A 12,719-nucleotide genomic window follows, 5' to 3' on the forward strand; every position below is an offset into this window, starting at 1 on the left:
AGCCGGATCGCCAAGGCTTTTGTGAGTGGGTTAGGTATAGAAATATCCAGAGATTGTCGACTAAGCCCTTGATTCATACCTGGGGAATAGGTCAAGTCGACTCGACTTGTACGTGACATAGGTATTATCGAGTAAGCAAATCTATATAGTAGATGATTCTCTTCACAATACTAGATATATGAACATAATTATTCTCCATATTAGAATTGTATGTGCCTATATATACAATCATATGAATATCAATTATATATTAGCATTTCTTGTTAAAACAAGATAACTAGTAGTTTCATTATAAAAAAATACAGTCCGAGTCAAAATAGCTACCGATATTTTAGAAAGCTTGTCTTAAAGTAGATGTCCAAGGTTGTCTGTACAACAAAATGCACTACAATATCATAACTTAAGCCCTTGAATCCCAAGACAAAATACCTAGTAATAAGCCTCAGAGAGTTGAAATATCCCCTGATCGTGTTTTGCACATTAGAAGTAATATTTTCATCGTGATAGGTGTACTAAAATCTAACTGGTCAGTTTCCAAGTTCCAAGCGTGTAGAAGGCGACATTAGCGCCAAAGCACCCGCACTTCTCCAAGCTAAACCGGGGCGATTCCGTAGCTAAATCCTCTCGATTCGTTTCTAAACTTTCCATTCGTTCAAGCAATATAGATGCCCCAAACCATTAATTTTCTAACAATCACTCGGGCTTGTGGTTTAGTGGTATAATACTCCCTTAGCACCTTTAGATGCAAGATTCAGTTCTAATAACCGCCTGGGAGTGGTCCGGGGTTCGATTCCCCGCGAGTCCATCATATGGAGGTTAAATTCCTTCTGTACCATCTTTTTTTGTCGGGTTTTTGTCTTTTTGATAATCCGACGTCGATATTGATCCAGAGTGCACCTTCCTTCCACCCTCTTGTCGGTCGCATGTTTTATTTTAAGGGAAAGAGTTATACTCTATATTCTAAGTATTCCCATACACAAGTCTAATATCCAGTATCATTCTCATTATCTTCACACAATACAAATATAACCAAAATGTTAAATGTCTTTGGTATATATGGAAATATGGATTAATTGATATACTTAGACATTATATACATTTAAATTCGACAGTAGAGTATATACGACTGTAACTTATCGCTTCATTTAACCACTTATTCGATCTATTACTTCTTCAACTCTTCATACCGCTCATAGATCGCTAGCTCAAAATCCGCGATCAATTTGTTGACCAGCTCATCACCCATCAGCATAACACTTATGAAGAGAGTACCGCAGAAACCGGCCTCTCTATCGATCCACCAGATCAGATTCGGCAAGCCGCCCCACGACAAAGTCCCAGCCTTTCTCCTACTAACTTCATCTCTGGTACCGATCTCCCCGCCAAGACCCCAATCCAAAATCTAATGGTTCATATCGAACGAGTTTGCTCCCACCCGTCAGAACAACTCATTGCTCTTAACCATTGTTTTGAAGGCCGTATTAGCCTCGGGACTGGGCTGCGGCCGGAACATTTCATCCACTGTCTTCTTCAGAGCGTTGCCGTCGTTTGCGCATAGGGTCTGTAGGAGCTTCACGTAACTCTTCGCAGACCCAAAACCCGCTCCGCCTCCATATATATCTTTCTTTTCGCCGAACGTTCTTATGGTGTCAATAGGAACTAGCTTTCCGTTTTCATCCTTACCGCTCATCCCTATTTTACGTGCCTTCACCTCCGAGATAGAGTCAGGATAGAAGGACACGTGCTGCATGTCCAGCGGACCCCATATATGAACGCGCATATACTCTTCGAGAGAAACGTCGGAGATCCGTTCAACGAGTTTACCAGCCTAGGCTAAGTCCGTACCATACTGCCAGTTTGTTCCAGGCTGAAAAACTAAAGGCTCAGAAAACTCAGTCACGACAGGATCGAGGGGCTTTTCAGGAGGGCCCCTGAATTGTGCCAGCTGTTGAAGTTTGGGATCAAACATCGGTGCAGTAAGTCCAGAGCTATGTGTGAGGAGGAGTCTTGCGAAAAAATATCAGCAAGGTCACTATGAGTTTCACCACGCAAGCCGATGTGGTCTACTCACCTTAAAATGATTTTACCTTACCTTCCTTCATATTCTAGCTTCCTTTCTCCATCGAATCCGGCCAGGACCTTGAGGTCGTTGAGTTCCGGGAGTATCCTCCCAACATCCTCGTCTAAGCTGATCTTCCCTTGTTCAACTCGCTGCATCACGGCGACGGTTGACATGAGTTTGGTACACGAAGCTATCCATATCACGCTATCCGTAGCGATTGCCTCCCCGTATGCGTACTTGCTAAACGCTTTCTTGTACTTGAACTTGCCCGTAACATCGGCCGCGACAAGGGTAACTCCTGGTAGGCGGCCGTCTTCGCAAGCAGCCTCAAAGGTAGATTCATGAGAGTATTTAGCCATTTACACTAATGTGAAATAACAGGAACGTTTTGTAATTAGTATGTATAGATAATACGGTTGGTAGAACTTGCTAGTTGCTTCATGATTTCTACAGACACCTAGGTATACATACTCGTCAAACGAAGGTCGACGCCCAGAACGCCACTAGAACAATCCCAAACCAGGAGTTTATGAATTCCCCATCTTCACACGGCAAGCGGCGTAACATGGTTACTCTTCTGTGGGATGCTGACAGACAGTGAGGCTCAATTTAGCTGTGAATTCATGGCATCTTCTTTAGGGTGATTCGCCTAGCGAAGATAAACCTGATGATCAGCAGGATGACTTATCAGCGGACGAATTCAAGATCCGCAACTACCCAACTCGAACGCCACGTTTTCGTATAATCCACGAAATTCTTTCGGGATAATACAGACTTCTATACTCGGTTCTTGCTGTGTGATACGTAGGAAAGCAGTGTCTCATTTGCAAGGCATACATTGTAGAATCCTGCCTCTAGTTTTAACTCACCCTTTCTTAAGCTTGGTGTTCAACTCATGGGAAGAATGTAGAAAAATAGAAAACAGCAGCTGAAGCTTGTCTCTTATGATTCATACTGAATTGAACCCTCCCACGTCCGTTGCACAATGGGATAATAAAAATATTGGTACTGTACTAAAATTATGCCGTCAAACAATAGCTCCAACGATGGCCTGTAGAAGGAATGCTTTTCCAACCGGACTTTGGTCTCCGCAATCAACTCTACAGCCTGCTCATTACAAGTTACGATTTCAGCCACCGGCCTTGGGCTTCATGCTATCCCGAGACTCGCCAGAATTGCAGCCACTATATTCTCGGTCCTGTCGGACTTGGTGGATATGACGTCAACGGCGTTGTTACGCGAGGAGTCCACAACATGATAAATTCTTCATCTACCTATCTATTTTCTTCTATACCGCGAAGAACGAAGCTCCTAGCGAGCTGAAATACGATTTTGTCAGAGCTCTCACGTTGTTATCGACGACCCGTCTACCAAGTCATAGCCTCCATGGGCAGCCTGAATATAAGACGTATACTTGCAGATACTTATCTTGGTAATTATTATCCTTTACGGTCGACTCAAACATACCACCGAGTTCAATGAATCTTTCTAGGTATCATCAGTCATAGAACCCTTGACTCATGCTATGTGCATCCAAGGCGTGTAGGAATCTTATCATCCCCCTTTCTGATTGGAAGGCCCCCCTTTATAACTCAAGATATGATATATCAAAACGTGACCGATTCAACCTCGAAACTGCCTTCTGTTTCAATACCAGGCTTCCAGTCATCTAAATCCCTTATGATCTTCTCATGCACTCAGTCTAGGGGCCCCTTCAAGGATAAAGTCTTTTACTCGAAGACATAATATCTAAACGGAACTATCCCACGAGGTTTCTTCCCTTTTCTTTTCTTTAATCTATTCTAATTCCTTTTCCTACAACATGAATGTCGAGGATTCAGTTGCCCGAGAGTATGTTTGTCTCATGGGAGGTAACACTAGTTGTGCTACGAGTTCCTAATATTGGCTACAGTCACGCTACAACAATATTTACGAGTAAACCAATCTTATACCACTGTGATACGTATTGCCGCGTGTAAGTTGTCAACAACTTGGAAGTTATTGGTCTATTTTCAACGTATTCAAATCCCAGAACCTAGTAAGGCTTTGTTTTCTTACCTACTGAGATATCTAAGTATGGTTCTTTTGTCTTGGTGAAGTATTTTATTCGTCTTAGTCGAGCCTTCAGCTCTAGATGTAGGCACGCGACAATGGATATAGAATGGGGAATAAACTGCTGACCTTGATTGCTGACTTCATAGGCTAAGTGTCACTAGGTTAGGACTCATGTTATGTATGGCCACATGAGGGCGGGAGTGCGTGAGGATGTTATCGAAGTAGAACCAATAGTGATTAGGTATATCTTTCTGTAGGGGCTGTTGAAATTTTGAGTCACTGTCGCTAGCTTTGGTAGGCAAGTGTTAAAGATACGGGCAGTGGACTACGCATGGTTCCTTCTAGATTACCGTGTATATATGAGAGATACTCTGCTCGTCGTGAAAATGTGGATGACGTATAAGCCGCTTCATTCGTCATAAAGAGCGCGTCATCATAGCCGCCCTCATATATTGTAGGTATGTCATACAAATATATTGTCGGAGACCGAGACCTACGTCTCTTATTGGACCATGACTAAGACATGGCATCCCAGATGACCCCAGATAATCAGGTAGGTAGGACCCGGCCAGGAACCGGCCGACCGGTGTCAGTTAGTGGGTGCTAACACTTGAAGGTTCTCTAAAAGTCGGCTAATGGCCTTACGAAAGGTTAAATTTGGAAATAAAATTTGGAAATACCATGTGAAAGAAAGCCGCTGGTGGGATAACGGATTTGTAGCTGAACCTAATTGTTAAAGAATGTCCGTACCTTTAGTGTCAGTCAAGAGATAGATAGGTAGGTAGGTACGCATAGGTAGGTGCATAAAAAGGGATAAGGCTAGACAATCATTTTATCTTGTCTTGATACTTAGGTAAATATTGTGAACATCGAAGAAAGAAGGAATAAGAAAGAGTTAGCATCTGCTGGATGGTTGCAATAAAACTTCTTAGGAGAAATAAGACCATTTTCTCAGGTGCATAGAAATGCCAAGGGGGTTGGTCAAAATTCAAGATACCGGTCCATTCTTAATGCACGCAGAAAGGGGTCGCATCGCTCTCTTTCAGACATAACTGGCCAATCGATTTCTAAATCTATGCAGCTTCTAGATATATTCCGCCAGCTTGGAATACGACTCGATAACGTGAGTCTTTTCTTTCACATGAAACCATGCAACTTCTCTTTGTGCTTATTATAGAAACAACAATCGGTCCATAACGTTAATACTAGGTATTTATTACACAGCCCTTTATGTATCTAGTACGATAAAGAAACCTGGGAATTAGATAAGATATTCGGACCATGTCATGCCAATAGATATGCTAACCATAGTTGAAGGTCCCGCGGTGATGTCACTCATAATTGTCCATTTACGGCGGAGGGATAATGATGGTGTACAAGTTTAAAATTGTGATCATAGATCTTCCTGTAGCCGGCCTAGACCTTCAATTTCATCTTGCAGCTATGTGCATGTTGTGCCACCTATGTAGTACCGGAATTGATGCGAGTTGCCTCTGTGCCTCATGCTTTTATGTTACTTATTTGTACCTATCACAAGTGCAAATGTCCATGGATACTGGATAACAGGTGTGGGATGTTCATTGAACCCCTGAACCAACGTAGCAGCACTGCAGCGGTATAAACGGGCAGGATGGGCTGTAATAAATAAAGGTTTCTAGCGCGACGCTAAGCGGTTAGGTACCTGGCTACAGCAGGCTACGGCACATTTCAATGCCATTCATAGCACTAAAGGGACTAAATAGCGGGAATGCTTGGCGTTAAAACGCTCTTTAACTGGATTTAAGGTCCGTGCATCACAATTGGATTTCAAGATCCATTCCCACCAAGAAACTCCCAAGAGAATCCACAACGATCCCCTAGTCACTTTTTAGTCAGTTCTGGCGAAGGGGGAAGGGTTGGATTCAATTTACAAACGAGACGGTGAATCTGAGTACGTACGTCTTTCACTATTTTTTCTTCACTTCGTTTACAATACCTTTTTTCCCTTCTTTCTCGTGGTCTGCGATCCTTATTCAGTACTGCATAGTACAACTCTTTCTAAGACAAACAAACGCTTTATCCCGTTCGAGTATATCGCGTCGCGTTCGTCTATTTGATTCTGATTAAGAACCCTACTACTGCCTCCTTAACCACCTACTTGAACCACCCATACCTCATACCTTATTGCCGATAGCTTGCGTTCTTAGACCCGATAGATGTTAATCCACCCTCTACGAAGACTTGACACCCAACATAAACTCTAGGAACGCTCCGAATAAAACATCCAACGCTTCACACCCACCTGGTGGCTGTCAATATGTCCGGCCCAGAGGAGCAGCATGTGTCCGACGCCGCTCCCCAGGCACATGGCTCGCCGACCCTTTCGGACAAGGACACAGTACGTTCATTTCCTTTTTCACATGTCACACCCTTTTCCTACTTTTTAAATTGCAAGATATAAGAAGCTAACCTACAATTGTTTAAAGGACACCTTTGAAGATGCCCTTGACACAGGATCTATAAGATCCCTAACAAGTCGCAAGCTTTCACCCCGGCCAAGTAGCATTGCTATTAGCGAGACTCCCGAATTACCAGAGGCAGAGGAACCGACGGCCGAGGAGAAGCCAAATGGAGACGTAGTTCACGAAAAAGAGAAGCAGAAAGAAGAAGAGAAAGAGGAAAAGAAAGAGGATGGGGATGAGAAGGACGTAGAGAGTGAGAAAGAGAACGAGAAGGAGAAGATAGCAGATGAGGAACCGGCACCTCCCTCTAAGCGCAACTCGAATGTGTCTTTAGACAATGTCGACCTTAGCGACGAAATTGAAGAGCAGCCACCTCTGCCGCCGAAAGGTTCGCATACAAGCTTGCCATTGCCAATTGACACGACCACTAACAAGTGTATAGAACAACCACCTATAGTCGTACACAAACAACCGTCAAAGAAACTTTCTCTTAGCAATATCGCCGCATCCTTGCCATCAATGCCATGGTCTCCTAATCCCTCTAGCTCAGATTCGCCGCCGAAGACAAGTCCGAACATGGCTGTTCCGCCTTCAGGGGTTGCCCCCACTTCTGCGCCGACAGCTCGGAAGATTACAGGTCCATTCTCCTGGCTATCCCGCAATTCCACGCATAAAGACAAGGATAAGGATGTAACATCCCCGCCTGCTACTGCTTCTACCTCACCACGAAGAAACACAGCAAGTTCAATAGCCACCTTAACCAGTAATCCAGAAATGATGCTTGGAAAGCTGGAGGAAGAGAATGAGGGCGAGAGCGGGCCTCGCCTGTCAAGAAATAGTTTGAAGGACAGGTTTAAGATGGTGCGCATGCGGGAGGAGGCAGGCATTTCTCTCGAAGATGATAAACCCCAAGGACTAGCGAGCCCAGCTGGTGAGAGCAGTGATGGAATGAGCGCAGCACAACCTCCGGCGTCGCCCCTACCACCGAATGCGGATAGTAGTCTGGCCCCCGGCACCGTGTCGGGCGTATCTGCCGGCCCTTCAACCACTGCTGATGCTCAGGTTGACTGGGACCTGTGGCAGTCCGTCGTCTACGAGGGCCCTGCCGCTGTCGCAAGGACCAATCCGGAGGAGCTTAACAGAGCGATTGCTACGGGCATTCCCAATGTGATCCGCGGTGTGGTCTGGCAAGTACTTGCCCAAAGTAAAAATGAGGAGCTTGAGAGGGTGTATAAGAGTTTGGCAGCTCGAGGTTCCGAGAAGGATAAGAACCGGGATAGCAATAGCACATCTATGAGTGTTTTGAGCAACAGTAACTTGAGTTCGGAGAAGGACGCTGTGGCGTCTTCTGCCTCATCCGTACACTCAGAAGTCTCTGGAGGTAGTAACAAAAAGTTGCCTACACCGCCTGAACCATCTGAAGCTGTCCTCAAGGCTCAGGCCCTTGCCATTGCAGAAAGGAAGAAGAAGGATAAAGAAGACGCCGCGGCATTATCCAGGCTTGAGAAGACCATTAAGAGAGACCTCGGCGCCCGAACGAGCTTCTCTAAGTACGCGGCAGCGGCTGGTCTGCAAGATGGCCTATTCGGCGTCTGTAAAGCTTATGCACTTTACGACGAACCGGTTGGTTATGCCCAGGGGATGAATTTCCTCATCATGCCGCTCCTCTTCAATATGCCGGAGGAAGAAGCGTTCTGCCTACTAGTCCGATTGATGAATCAGTACAAGCTACGCGACCTGTTCATTCAGGATATGCCAGGTTTGCACATGCATCTGTACCAATTCGAACGGTTACTAGAGGACCTCGAGCCGGCCTTGTATTGCCATCTACACCGTCGTGGCATCTCACCTCACCTATATGCGACACAATGGTTCTTGACTCTTTTCGCATATCGATTCCCTCTCCAACTTGTACTGAGGATTTATGATCTTATCTTCTCGGAGGGCCTTTCGGCTATCTTGAAATTCGGTATTGTCTTAATGCAGAAGAATGCGGCAGCACTTCTCGGCATGTCCGACATGGGCCAATTAACAAGTTTCCTCAGAGACAAGCTATTCGATGCCTACATTGATCAGTCGCCAAGTGCCGGTAGCATTCTCGAGAATGGCTTCTTCGGTAGCAGCTCTTCTAGCATCGATAAAGAAGTTTACCGAGCGGATCAATTGGTTCGGGACGCATGTGAAGTTAAGATTACACCCGACCTTCTTAAATCGTATACCACAGAGTGGGAAGAAAAGACCCGTGCAGAGAAAGAGCGTGAGAAGGAACTGGAAACGTTGAAGAACTCAAACATGAGCTACGTTATTAAGATCCGAAAACTTGAGGAGCGTCTTGAGGCTAGCGATCGTGAACAAGCCACTGTGACGACGGACCTTGTTCATACCAAGATCGAGAATGAGGAACTCAAAGACAAGAACGAGAGTTTGACGGGCCAGGTTAAAGAGCTTCACAACATCATCGAGAAGCAACCTGAAGAAATAGAGGGTACCTGGAAACTTGAGCGTGACGACCTGATGAAGCGAAACGAGAAGGTCCACGAGGAGAACACTAGACTCGAAAAGGAGATGCAGGAACTCGAAGAAGAGCTCGTGCAGACGAAGATGCGATATGCCGAGGTATGTTCAAATCTTTTCGCCAAATTTCCTTGGTACACATCCAACTAACCTTCCCCCCTTCAACAGATCAACTCCCAGCACGAAACTCTTCAAAGGAAATGGGCCGACCTCAAACGCCAATTTGCCTAAACCTCGAGATTCCTCTTCCCCTAATCCCGCCCTTACCAAGGCCTTTAGGTTCCGACATATTCATATTCTTGTACAAAATTCTCCTACCCATTGTAGTCAACCATCCATCCACCAAAGGGGGCGAAGAAAGTAGGGACAAGCAAGTAGGCAAGTAATTGGGAATCATATCCTTAACCGCCACGTTAGGGTATATAAAGTCAGGTTCTACTACATCTTGGTCCTCCCTTTCCTCTACCCGATTAAGATAGATATGGCGTTGCTCGTCGAGATAGATCCCCACGCTTTTTGGTTGACTATAACTGAACCCCACGATCAACCCAACCCGCCCGGGTTCAGCTGAAATAGATTATTTCCGTCTAGGTAGTCTTCCTTATTCTTTTTTATTATTCTTGCCGGTACCTACATACCTAATAGGGGCGCTTTTAAACCGAAGTAGATTTGCAAAGCACAACACGAAGGGGGAAGAAGGGGGGTGGGAGTACCTAGTATAACTCCAAACATAGAGAGATGATGAAGAATCAGGAGAAGAAGAAGAGATAGTAAATCCTGCATTAGGAAGTAAAGCCTCATTCCGGAGACGAGACGAGATGAGATGAGATAAGGTGCATTGCATGCAAAAGGAGAGCATTACGGAAAAGGACCTAGTAAGAAGAAAAAATGATACGCAAGAGATCCTGAATGGGGATGGGAAGGGAACATTGTATAGAATCAGAGCTAGCATGTTCGATCAATCGTCGATGAATACCAGAATTTTGTCATGGCCAGAGTGTTGTGTTGTGTATCGTGTATCGTGGTAGGGATGCGTTTTACTGCTTAAGGTGTGTACGGTTGTGGAATATCAAACTTCGATGTTGGCCTAGTCGTTCTCTCGTATACAGCAAACTATAAAACTCGTCATAGGATAAGCTGTACTGAAAATGAACTAAGTTGTCTTGGAAAATGGAGGTCTAACAATCATACGTAGAAGATATTCAAGAACATGGTACGTAGGAGGGAGTCACGTTTAGCAAGGAGAAATGAATTCATCATGTCATCACATAGTAAAACTTTTAATGTTGTAGGAGGCACTGCAAGTGTCTTTGTAGATCTTTTATTGATCAAAACCTAGTAAAGGTTATCCCATTCCATGCCGAAAATGAGCAGCCATAAACACCGGTGCCATTGCTCATGATATTTTGCAGTGGCCACAAAGCCTAACCTCCCGTCACCCCCGACACATTCGCCTACTTGTGTAGCTTGCGCTGGTAGAAAGCCAGCTCCTCTCCCTCGAGGATGTATCCGTCGCAGCGACCGCTCTGGCCGGGTCGGCTGGCAATAACGGCGTAGAGACGACCGGCTTCGAACTGCTTCTCCAACGCGCTCTCGACCTTGCCGCTGGTAGCATATCGGGCGGCTTGCTTTCGCTCGACGGCCTTGCTCTTCTTCACGGCTTCCTCCTCCTTGCCAGATTTTTGCTGGCGTCTACGGCCGAGGGGCTGGCCGTAGTGGGATTCGTACCATTGACGGAAGGGAGCAGCATCGATCTGGACGACGGCGGACTTGGTGAGAGTGTTGGTTCGGACCAACTCGTTGTTGGAAGGGTGGTAGGCGACAACGATGACACGAGTTTTGCGGGTGGTACCCTCGGAGGCCCAGGCGAAGTTACCGGAGTCGAGACGAAGAGCACGGTACTTGTGGTTACCACCGCGAGTGCGGACAGTGTGGATTCGCTTGGGTCCGATACGGGTGTTGGCCTCTTGTCGGCCGGCCTCGAAAGCGCGCTTCTTCCCTGGTGAGGAGGTCAGAACGTATGATCATTGCACACAATGGCTGCATACGGGCTTTCGCTATTTTGGGGGGGTATATCTCAAGGATACGAATGCGGCATTCACGTACGGTAGAAGGCGCGCTTGGCACCAGATGCGGAGCGCTTGTGGCGGGAGTCGCGAGAAATACCCATGATTGCGGTTTCTGGTAGGATAGAAGGGCAAGTTAGCCTAGATGGTGATGAGGATGGAGATGGGGAGGTAAGAGAAAATAAGAATATTTATGCTGAAAATGAAGAGTTGCTAAATTATCGCTGATGTCTCAGAGATAATGTCGCTCTCTTCAATTCTAATAGCATTCATCATAATATACATACCTGATTAAATCAGTTGGCAATCGACGTGAATATTGGTGGGTGTTGATGAAGCGTGGGAAATTTCGTTCGCGAAAATGAAAAGTTAAGAAAGAGGCTCTCAAACGAAATTCAATATGGAATTTACAAGTTTGGTGTGGGCTCGCGAAAATTTCGGCGGGGATGTACACTAGTACCTAGGGTTAATTGAATGGTCTGTGCGCTAACCTACTTGGTCTAGGCTAGGAACTCCCTGAGATCCAACATTCACGTGCCAATTAAACCAACAACACCACGACTACTAGGTATTACCAGACCAGCAGCTGGGAATGTTTCTAATGTTAAAGAGATTCGAGCAGTGACAAATTTCGTTGAAAATCTTATAGGTTAGTGCCACCATATTATCACATTTCCTAAGCACCTTCCCAGGTTCTCCTATTGGAAACTTGCACGATATCTAGTCGGATATAATACTCCTCCCAGCCCTAGTTGCATTCCACCCTCAAGTACCATCAGCCAAATCAACCGCGAGAAAGCTTCGTCGACTATTATCCCATAATTGTTACTCCATAATGTCCCTCGCCAATACCTTTAAGTGGGTTGCTGCATGAGCTGGAACATTGAGTTCGGTGAAAACATTCGAGTTAACTGTAATCTATTCATTCAGAATAGCGTAGGTGATATGCCGATCTAATTCAAGCTTTGCAGCCGTGAGAAGGTAGAAGAGTATTATCACACGAGGAAGGCCGGAGCCCATCCTCGAGTAGGTATGAAGTAATTGTTGCTTCGAAGAGCGTAACGAGTTGCTATCAACTATCATGGTGTACATACGAGGGCCATTCTTGTAGTTGGATGTAGCTTTTCGCTGTTGGAGCGTGCGCATCCAAGTACTTCTAGGTATATTTAATAGTATATGATACTACCCTAGGTATCTATTCTGAATTCAATCATTTGAACATGCTCTTCGAATTTGGCATGGTCTTATATCTATGTTTGATCATTGCCGTCGTATAGTACAGAGTACAAATATGTGCACTTTAATGGACGCCGGGGCTCCACTCTGCGCTAAACTAAAAGCGATATCGGATATATACCCCTGCAGAATGGAGTTAAAAAACATTGCCCATATGTTAATCTTATTATTTTGCACTGTAATTTAATTTATCCCCGTATTATATAATTTATTTTTTTCGTTTTAATATTAAAAAATTTAGTATAATATTATGTAATATATTATAATTTAATTTAATCGTAAAAAATTTAATTATAAAATAAATTAAAAATAAAAATTATTAATAAATAACGTTTAATATATTAT

The 12,719-nt window shown here is 44.8% G+C and overlaps 4 protein-coding genes and 1 non-coding gene across 5 annotated transcripts; 2 read left to right on the plus strand and 3 right to left on the minus strand.

Annotated features, from left to right (window-relative positions):
- The first annotated feature begins 699 nt into the window (after positions 1–699).
- Positions 700–805, plus strand: GGS22DRAFT_t70. The gene has a single exon. It is a non-coding gene; the product is annotated as a tRNA-Ala (tRNA).
- A 360-nt stretch (positions 806–1,165) lies between these two features.
- GGS22DRAFT_200391 (beta-lactamase family protein) lies at positions 1,166–2,421 on the minus strand (the record flags this gene model as incomplete). Its single annotated transcript, XM_047966431.1, has 4 exons — positions 1,166–1,402; positions 1,463–1,828; positions 1,877–2,006; positions 2,093–2,421. The coding sequence occupies 4 exons, from the start codon at positions 2,419–2,421 to the stop codon at positions 1,166–1,168; spliced, it is 1,062 nt and encodes a 353-aa protein (XP_047818500.1).
- Positions 2,422–5,942: 3,521 nt separating this feature from the next.
- Positions 5,943–9,987, plus strand: GGS22DRAFT_164060 (RabGAP/TBC). The gene is made up of 4 exons (XM_047961470.1): positions 5,943–6,494; positions 6,583–6,946; positions 7,001–9,174; positions 9,241–9,987. The coding sequence occupies exons 1-4, from the start codon at positions 6,414–6,416 to the stop codon at positions 9,301–9,303; spliced, it is 2,682 nt and encodes an 893-aa protein (XP_047818501.1). The 5' UTR covers positions 5,943–6,413; the 3' UTR covers positions 9,304–9,987.
- Positions 9,489–10,069, minus strand: GGS22DRAFT_145537 (uncharacterized protein). Its single transcript, XM_047958870.1, has one exon. It carries the CDS (start codon positions 10,022–10,024, stop codon positions 9,674–9,676), a length of 351 nt encoding a protein of 116 aa, XP_047818502.1. The 5' UTR covers positions 10,025–10,069; the 3' UTR covers positions 9,489–9,673.
- A 271-nt stretch (positions 10,070–10,340) lies between these two features.
- On the minus strand, positions 10,341–11,589 carry GGS22DRAFT_164062 (ribosomal protein S8e/ribosomal biogenesis NSA2). The gene is made up of 3 exons (XM_047961471.1): positions 11,426–11,589; positions 11,179–11,253; positions 10,341–11,071 (listed from the first exon to the last, which is right to left on the minus strand). Exons 2-3 carry the CDS (start codon positions 11,240–11,242, stop codon positions 10,527–10,529), a joined length of 609 nt encoding a protein of 202 aa, XP_047818503.1. The 5' UTR covers positions 11,243–11,253; positions 11,426–11,589; the 3' UTR covers positions 10,341–10,526.
- Positions 11,590–12,719: the final 1,130 nt, after the last annotated feature.

Source organism: Annulohypoxylon maeteangense (assembly GCF_022496945.1).
Source record: "Annulohypoxylon maeteangense strain CBS 123835 unplaced genomic scaffold GGS22scaffold_9, whole genome shotgun sequence".
NCBI lineage: Eukaryota > Fungi > Ascomycota > Sordariomycetes > Xylariales > Hypoxylaceae > Annulohypoxylon > Annulohypoxylon maeteangense.